The following is a 9,788-nucleotide window of genomic DNA, read 5'->3' as shown; positions in this document are numbered from 1 at the left end:
AGTCTCACATAAATAATGAATCACCTGATCAAGCTGAAAGGTGATGCTTGCAACTTATATTTTTAATGAAGGCCGTGAACAAAATTAAACATTTGAGATGAATTACCAGCACATTGGTGTTTTTAATTTGATGTTGATGAAAATGTAGCCAACGTCTGGTCTAGCAACTTATAAAATGCAACAAAGATTAGTGAAAGATAGATAATTTATAAAGCATTAGCACTCAACTATGACTTTAAGTAGAAGCTATAGCAGAGAAAATTATAGCATCTCTTATTAAATTTATCAAATACCTATGATTAGCCTTCTTACTGAGTGCAAAGGAGCACAAACACTCAACAGAAACAGTTAATCAAACCAGCAAGGATGTAGTCAGCAACGAATGAAAAAGGTGGCTTGTCCCACTAGACCTTAACTCTCACAGTACCTAATTACCTTTCTTCTCTCTACAAGTCAGCTAAAAATAGTAAACTGGCATAGGGTGATGAGTTACAGTGCTGTTAATAACAGCAGTTACTAGAGTGGAACTAGTATGTCCATTTTGCTTTAATATCTGTCTGCTGGATCATGTATCATTTATGGCAGAAGTGATCAATGATAAGACTATATCTCCTGATGAATCATGTCTCAGTATTACAGACATACTTATATCCCTTTTTCTTGAAAAAGGGTCTATCAAATTAGTGAAGTTCATTCGGTACAAATATGCACTCCCTCAGATATGGGCACATGTTATAACATGTATATACTAACTACAGAAGATTATAAATTACATATCTATTCTGTTCTTTCTCCTTTAAAGTGAGTGATGCATAATTCACTCAGGTGATAACAGATCTTTTTAACTGTACACTTAGCTCTCTGTTGATATGTATTCTTTGCAACTAAGCTTTAAATATGTGGAATTAGCCCCTCTTACAAGCACTGGTAGCACTTTGTGCTGATATTTGTTTTATCAATGTTTACCAGCACACATTTGAAGAAAAAGATTTCAAATGATCAGAACTTGCATTGAGCCGTTCATTATACAAAACTGATTACAGACAATAACATACACAGAAGTTAACAATCTTGAATGGACAAAATATTCTTTTTCTTTTTCTTTATTTTCCTTCCCCTTGGAATGGATTCCGATTTTCCCATCCCGTTCTTAAATTCCTGAAGCATCATGTAAACCTGCAATGTCAAGGGCATTCATAACAGCTCAGTTTCATAGATAACAATGAAATTACCTTCAAACACAAAATCTGAAAAACATTACCTTTCTTACTCCACTTGTCAGGCCCATGCTCTGAATGGTCGTTTTATCTACCCACTTCAGAACTATGTCAGTCAAATTCTTTTTTTTTTGCAGTTCGTCTTGCCCATCTTTGTATTCTGAAAGAATTGTTGAAAAAGCTAGCAGACTTGATTATACTTGTTAAAATTTGTTCTGGAGCATCCTATTATAAATGAAATCCAAATAGAAATTTTCTATCTACCTGGCATATGTACAAGCATCCATTCAATGTACATGTGTAACCGGATATGAGAAAACACATGAATATGCTTCCCAACTGACTTCCGCAAAACAATTTCAGATTTTCCAGGGGCAATAACAACCCCTAATGAGCTTTCCAGGTACTGATCCATGGCAGCCTGTAGTTCAATAATGCTGAGACTTGATTCACTAACCAGGACAGAGGGAAACTCCCACAGGCCCGCAAGCAATCCTTTCTCTGGTCGTTTCACAAGAAGAAATGAATTTCCATCACTGTTTATCTTGTGAGTACTTTCTGTTACATATTTGGAAGACAATTCGACAACACAAACAGCTGCAAACTCCTTCCGAGCTATTGCCTTCAAAACTTTCACTGGATAATCAGTAACGGATGGGACTGTTACAACATTTGCTGCACCTTTCACTGTTGATAGAGACTGCTGTTCATTCTTTGAATCATACCTTCTAACAGTAGAAAGTGCATTGCAGTGTTCGGCAACCGGGCAAGAAGAACATCCAGGACTAGTTGGGCTGCAAATGGTAGCACCAAGCTCCATAATTGCTTGGTTTAGATCACCTGGTCTCTTTGGGTCAACGAGTTGGCCTGCAAGCTCCCTGCACAGCAAGTGCAAATTCGGAATCATATATCAACAGTAAAAGCTAGAATACAAAGGAATTCTACTAGACCTTTGCAAGTATCTAGCATCCTTGAAATTTGTAAAAGTTGACCATATAGATGTTGCAGTTACAAGTTCGTTAATGTAATAAATGCATTGTAATATACACTTTGGCTTGATTTAGAATCTCATAGGTAAGTCATAGTAATGCCACTAAAATAAGCCCACAGAACTGTAGAGTTAAGGAAGTTGACATAACCTAAAACCATAATAAAAAGGAATCCATATCCCCTTTTCAGAATTAAAATATTTGGCAAACCTGTGCCTATTCCTTATTTCTCATTGTCTAAAGTTAGAGAGATGATTTCAGAATAATATTTTAAATATTATTATTATTATTTTACTCATTTTGACTAAAGAAGTTATCTGTTGCTGTTGTTATCAAACTCTTTCCTTAGAGCTTGACCATTTCTGTTCATTTCCACATCAAATGATGAAAATCCTTTGATGTATGGAATCTATAAGATGAAAACCCTCTTGTTCACTTCAGATGATTCCATTCAAGGATCACAATCATGTTGAGAGATCACAATCAAGGGAATGCAGCCCCCACTACAAATATTGTGATATAAGACGACCCCTTTATACTGCAACTGAGCATGAAATTGAAACTCGAGCACCCATTACATGCAAAAGAAAGGGACCATAGGAATCTGCATTTCAAAATGAGAATCAGGACACTGTTGACATTGATGTAGCAATATGCATATATGCAAATGCACTGCCTTTCAATGTTGTTTGCTCCCCATTCAGGAAGATGTTGAAAAGTATCAATGAGGCTCCTAGAGGTATAAGTGCCCACCTATGACAAAGTATCCACCTTGTTGGATAGAGAGATCAGGGGGTTGAGAATGCATTGAAGCCCATAAGGAATTCATGGATTTAGACAGGGATATTGATTGTTTCAAATGGGTGGAAAGATGTAAGAAATTGTCCCTTGAACAACATCATAGCAGTGTCCCTAAAGGGACAATGTTTTTGAAATCCATGAAGGGGCAAGTAAAAGATGGGTCATTTATTGTTGATATGCTCATCTCTGTCATTGAAAAAGTGGGACCTAGAAATGTTGTCCAAGTCAGAATGAACAATGCAAAGAATTGTAGAGTTGTCAGTTGGTTGGTTGAAAAGTGATATTAGCATATCTTTTGGACAACTTGCGCTGTCCACTCACTCAATCTTATGCTACAAAAGATTGAAGAAAAATTGGGTGTATCAAAGGGGTGTATGGAGAGGCTGAGAACATCCAAATGTTCGTTACAAAACACCACATGACTCAAGAATTTTTGAGATTATTCTCACATTTGGAGCTATAGAAGGTAAGTGAACTCAAACGTGTAAGTAGTAATTTAATTTTTTAATAATAAAATTAGTAATTGTACATTTTTTTTATTCATAATTTGATTGTGTAATGTGTATTCTTTTTAAAAGTCCGTCTCTGATAGTTGTATTTTTTTCGCTCTAATTTATGTTAGAGGTTGCTAAGACCCACTTTGCATCAAACTCAATAATTTTGAGACCACTTGTGAAAATGAAAGTGGCACTTTAAAATATGGTGATCAGCAATAATTGGAGTGTATGGAGGCAAAGCAACATGGAGAGGGCAACAAAAATTAAGCAAAGCATATTAGATGACTCTTGATGGAGATGTGTGTAGTATCATCTTAAGTTCACCGAGCCCATTATGAGTGTGTTTTTCCTACACTGACATGGATGGGCCTTGCCTTGGAGAGGTGTGTGATGGCATAGACTCAATGTTTGACAAGGTGAAGCGAATTGTAAATGAAGAAGAGCAAGATCTCAAGGAGACCGTATTCAAACAATTGCAAGCAATTGTTGTAGAACAATGGAAAAGATGACCTTTCTCTACATTTGTTTGCCTATGCATTGACATGAAAATATTATAGCACCCAATATCTTGATATACCAAGAAGGTTTACATAGTAAAGAGATTTAGAAGTGTCTAGTGGGTAAAAGGCAACATTTGAAAGACTCTTTGTTGATGATGATATGTGAGATTTGATTACAAATGAGTTCATAGAGTTTGTGAATGCAAGAGGTCTAAGTAATGATGCTCTTCATCATCAGCTTAGGATGGATGCTCAAAGCTGGTGGTACCTCCATGGCTAATGATTCCAATCACTGCAAACCTTTGCAATCAAAATTATATCACAAACTTTATTTAAACTTTACTTTGTCTCCATGAATAGCATATAATTTTTAATTTATAAGTTAATAATTTTATTTTAATTGTCTAATTTGCCTTGTCTTCATAGATTACTAGTTCATCTACATCAAAAAGAAATTGGAGCACATATTCTTTTATCCACTCAATAAAGTGCAACAGGTTGCAATCAAAAAGAGCAAAAAAATTAGTGTATGTGTAATGTCCCCTTTTTTTGGGACATTAGAAATATTGAAGTCTTATTTTATATAATGTTAAAATTGACTCTGAGACGTAGACTCAAATTATTGAAAGATCAATTTAATGTTACAAAAAGGGCAAAAGGTCAAGGAGGAATAAGACGAAATGCCAGAGGGAAGTTGAAGAGTCACAAGGGAATAAGACAAAAGCCAAAGGGGAGTCGAAGAGTCTTAGTTTGTGTATTAAAAGGGGAAAGAGGCTGATTGTTGAGGATGCTTGATTTATGATTTAGTTTCAGTTTTCTCTTTTGTGAGAGTTATTCAGAAAGCTTCAACTTTCAACTAGTATGAGGACGTAGCCACTTGTGCCGGCAGACAGTGGACACAAACCCATTGTCCAGGAGACAAGTGTTTCACTCGCACTTAAAGGTTCTTATTCTAGTATTCCAATCTGACTATTAATCTGTATTTAAGATTGGGTTTTTGCACTGGTTATTGTATTGCTGTTGTATAATACAATAACATGTTTACGAAGTTGTATGAAAGTTTTATGGTTTTATCATTGTGGGTTTGTAATGCATTTCTATACGCTTGAAATCATGAATATTAATCTGAAAAGAACGAGTTTATATTTATTGAAGAATCAACTAGTTTTCTACTACTATTTGTAATTCATATGCCTTTGGTTTAAGTTCTAAATATCAGTTTTGAGGAAACAATTAGATAACTATCAGTTGGATTATTTTCTATGGTTTACATCGCCGATTTATCTATGATACGATTTTATGTTTTTACGATCTAAATGCTATTTCGAGAAGAAATCAAGTAAATATCCGATTAGGGATATTTTAGTGGTATCAGAGCTGGTCTTTCTGCCAGCCTGTGAAGTTATAACAAAGCTCAGAGCTGGTCTTTCTACCAGCCTGTGAAGTTATAACAAAGCCCTGTATCCTGCCATCGTGAAGGGTCAGATTGGCTCAATTAAGTATTTGCATGACAGAGTTTTAGCAGAGGTAAATTTCAAATAAGCTTTCTGAATAAATTCTTGTGTTGCCTAGGAGGTTCATAAACAATTACAGCGATACATGGCAAGCGAGGATATTTGAGCACATGCAAAAGCACTAAAAAATGAAGCGAGTAAGGGGAATATGTGCCATGATACAAGAGAATAAATAGGAGGGAGCATGTGTAAATTTTTTAAGATATATCTGAATAATGGCAAGCTTTCATAGCTAGCAGAAAACAGATATCAAACGTATCATGCTGGATGTACCTACAAGCCAAGGTATTCACACTACACGCTCCCACCATACTTTGGACACCAAGGATTAATCGATTCTCAATTTGAAAATACTAGGGAGTCAAGGGAGGTCTTATCTATTGCCGTGTCAGTACATAGTTGATATTAGGAATCGCAGGGTCGATGCGGTGGCTTGGAAAGTATACGCAGCTATTATATCAATAAACGTTTGGGGTGTCATAGTCTATAGCGATAGCAAACTGTTTTTCTCCTTCAAGGGGATACAACTGGGTGGAGATTACCATGAGTTAGAGCTTGCAAAGTTATTGAATCGCTGTCATCTGCAAATTGTTGTAACTAAGCCGTAGGTGGTTGGCTTTTTGATTGCAAGGTACAGTTAGACTGCGACAAAATTTTGATTCCCGCTCTTGGTTTATAGACTAGTTTTCCCTCAAGCATATGCATAAAATAGAGCAACAAGTTGTTCTAGAGTATTTCTCTAGGAAGTTTGTTGATCGCAATCCAATGGTATACATGGAAATAAGATTAGAGTTCTAAAACTATTCTAGGAGTTGCTAGCAGCAATAAGGGATATAGATGCCAGTCCAATAGAAGAAAACCCGAGACGGCAAAGAAGCAAAAACTCACTCTATTGCCAGACGGAAGGTCATCGAGACGAGAAAGTCAGAAGGAAGCTTAGAGGAACGAAAGAAGAGAAGTTTCAGTTGAGTATTTGGGTAAAATAAGAGCCTACCGAAAATAATCCCTTTGACACTAGGAGATGTATCCAAGGAACAATTTATTTATCGAATGCAAAGAGTAATGCATTATGGTTGAAATTAATAGAATACATTGTCTTAAGTGACGTGTCATCGGTTTGTCATGAATGGCTTGGCAGCGAATGGGAAAGGTAATCTTGTGAAGTATTAGGTTGTATTGCAGGAAATACGTGGCAGTATCGGCAAAAAAATTATTGATTGTAGACATACGTTCAAAGTAATGTATGGGTTCCTGGCAAAGACGTTACCCACCAAGTTTAGTTCGAACCAAGAAGACGAGTATCAATCATACTAAAATGCACAAACCAAATTGTTTGGTCCACCGTTATCACTAATAAATTACTTCCATTATATTAGGTATCGTATTTTGTTGACTCCAGTTTCTGAAATTGCTGAGATTTCTTCCTAACACAACACGTCATTCCCTTAGCCAAATTGGAGTGACACGTGTATCGATTGCTATAATTGTGAGAATGAAACTCTTAAGAGCAACGTGGAGTAGTGGTGTAAAGACATTGAATGCTGAGATTGGCAGAAGAATACAATGAAAGTATTCAACCTTCACCTATTTTACAAAGCTAGTGTAATCAATTAAAAATGGTCATCTAGACTATGAGCCCCCTTTCTAGCATTTTTCCATAATTTATCTAATGGTTATTTTTTATCAAATCCTCAAAAATCTATTTATTCGATTATAACCTATGGTATGACCACTTTATTCCATGTTCATAATTAATTAAAAGAACATGTCCGCCTTTTAATTAAATAAAATTTCCCACTCATCTTTTATCCTAAGTGTGCACACATAAAGCATTATTCCTATTTTATAAATAAAAGAAAGGGCATTTTTGTCTACACATGAATACACATTTTTCTATGTGAGAGGAATCTTCTACTTTTAAAATAACTTTAATTCTCCTCCACACATTTCAAACCCTCTCAAAAGTCAACCATTAATTGTGATTGGTTGAGATGCTTGTGCACATGGATCACTCAAGATGTATTCTCCTCCTTTGATTATTCCTCTTTTGAGGCTTAATCTCTTCCATCCATTTTTCTTCAAAAGGGAGGGCTCTTTCCTCATTCAAAAAAATCTTAGTCTCTCATGCTATTGTTATGTTGCAGGTTTTCTTGGTGATTTTGGAAACTTGGAGCGTTCTTGCATTTTTGCATTTTAGCTTAACTCTCATTCTACTTACATTATGGCATACCTTTTAGCTTAGTTTCATTTATGCTTTAGCGTAGTTCTTTTTGTTAGCTTGCATTTCATTTAGAACAGCTTGCATTTGCTTTGCATTTTATTCTAGATTCTTGGATATTGGCACTCTTGCCTCTACTCTTTGAATCTCTCGTTATATGGTGCACCTTGTAAAGGTTACATAGTTTGGTTCATTTGAGAGCCACCATCTCATAGCCTTTGCACGTCATAGATAGAGAGCTATAAGCCAACTCTTGAGACTCCCTCTTCTATGAGTTCTCTCAAGAATAATGGTTTATAGAAGTGTGACACTTTTATACACACATTTTTTATGCCCACCGTGGGGCTTGAATCAAGTTTTTAGTTCCATTTGCTTTCATTTCTCATTTCTAGTTTTTTATAGCAGCATATTGAATCTAATCAAGTGTTTTTGTAGAGTTCTCACTTTGGTTTTAAGGCTAACCCATATGCAAATTGGTTTGAAGGCCAAAACCCTAGGTTTTTGAAGATTTGATCATATCTCCTAAACCACTTGGAGTTTGGTTCTAAAAAAAATTTTGCAGGTTGACTGTGTCCAAAATGTCTCAGTCCGATTTTCAGATCATTTTGACTTGATTTGCATTAGCTATGAATTTTTCTTTGTTTTTCATAAAAAGTTGTTTCTAGTCGCAAATTAGCAAATTTTTTGAAAAAACTTACATTTTCATAAAGGTTTTTGAATTATATAAGAGGTACTCTCTTTGTGTTTTGAATTTTGAGGTCATATTAAGGATCAAGAACTTGATTTGATAAATCTGGTCTGTTTTGTCAAAATGGGTCCTTAGTGCACAAATGAAGAGATTTTTTTGAATTTTTTGCATTTTTGGAAAGCCCGCTAATTTTTAGCTAGGGTCTCTTCTATTCATTTCCATTTTTGAATCTGAAATCATAGCAAACAAGTCCAATCTTGTTGACTGGGTCAAAATCAAAGAGTAAAAATGAGAGCATTTGTGATTAACTTACACTTTCTTTGCATGCACTTGGTTGGAAGATGACTTGGATTTTTGAGGCAAGTAAAAAAAAAAATTTGTAGGTCTTATTTGGTTTTTATGCCCTAACCTTGGTTTCTTTGTAGGGAGTTTCTCATTTTCATTGGTAAAAAGAACACGTCAAAGCTTCAAATGCACAAGGGTTGCTAACGATTGTTTGCAGGGCTGCCCAAAGCATAAAAACCAATGTTTCTTGTATTTATTTTATTCCATGTGTGGCATTCTACTAGTTGCTTTCATTTATTATGCACATTAAACTTGTAATTGGGATTCCTTGGTGATAGGAGAGTATGCTCTTCACCCTTGTGGTGATCAGAAATCTTGACCCACCTTTGAATTTCGAAAGCGTGTAATTGAATCTTCTTGGCATGTTTGGGGGAAACAATCAAGGTAGGAGAGTATGCTCTTCACCCTTGTGGTGAATCAAAAATCTTGACCCTTGAGAGTGGATCCATTTTGTGATAGTTAAGATCTTTTAGAGGGCTTGCTCTCGAACAACCGGAGAGGAACGACCCAAGTGGGGACAAGCAAATTACCTAGCTCTTCCAACCCACTATAAACTCAAGGCTATCAAAGACACAAAACCTTGCTAGACATAGTGTTTATCTTCGCTTAGTGTGATTGCTTATGAGATTTCGACCATAAGGAGATCACTAGGCAAGAATGCTTAAGGTACTCTTGTGACTGTGAGACCTGTTACCCACGACAAGGCGAGGTGTCCCTTAATTGGGTGCAAGAGGAACATTATGAACAAAAGCCCTTTCTAAACACCCTAGGTTAGTAGCTACCTTATTTTGCCGCTCAACTTCTTGGTGCAAGGATCGATCCTAGTGGAGTGGACTACCCAGATCACCCCAAGATTTTACACTCACCATATGTGTTCCCTTGGTTGTGCTTATGGCACTTACGGGCAACCACTTGGTGTGAGGTGAAGGAGCATCAAGCATGGGCCAAGTTGTTGAGTAACGAATCGTGACTTTTAGGTAAATATTGTTTGATTTGTTCTCGAATGTGCTAGACCTGTG

At 36.1% G+C, this 9,788-nt stretch overlaps 1 protein-coding gene across 2 annotated transcripts in view; it reads right to left on the bottom strand.

The window, feature by feature from the left end:
• Nucleotides 1-610: 610 nt before the first annotated feature.
• The window catches only part of LOC149534902 (HhH-GPD base excision DNA repair family protein), a 41,553-nt gene continuing 32,375 nt past the window's right edge, over nucleotides 611-9,788 (bottom strand). Inside the window, exons 5-7 of one of the 2 annotated variants that reach the window (XM_089805412.1) lie at nucleotides 1,482-2,095; nucleotides 1,262-1,377; nucleotides 611-1,176 (exon numbers count right to left, since the gene is read on the bottom strand). In XM_089805412.1, coding sequence (XP_089661538.1) covers nucleotides 1,063-1,176; nucleotides 1,262-1,377; nucleotides 1,482-2,095 — 844 coding nt within the window. In that variant the 3' untranslated portion in view covers nucleotides 611-1,062. Of the gene's footprint in view, nucleotides 1,177-1,261; nucleotides 1,399-1,481; nucleotides 2,096-9,788 lie in introns of both variants that reach the window. The other variant, XM_089805411.1, reaches the window with a different exon arrangement.

The sequence above is a fragment of the Cupressus sempervirens genome, chromosome 10 (genome assembly GCF_028749045.1).
Source record: "Cupressus sempervirens isolate cs-2001-9-10 chromosome 10, ASM2874904v1, whole genome shotgun sequence".
NCBI lineage: Eukaryota > Viridiplantae > Streptophyta > Pinopsida > Cupressales > Cupressaceae > Cupressus > Cupressus sempervirens.
This window is presented reverse-complemented; position numbering and strand designations above follow the sequence as displayed.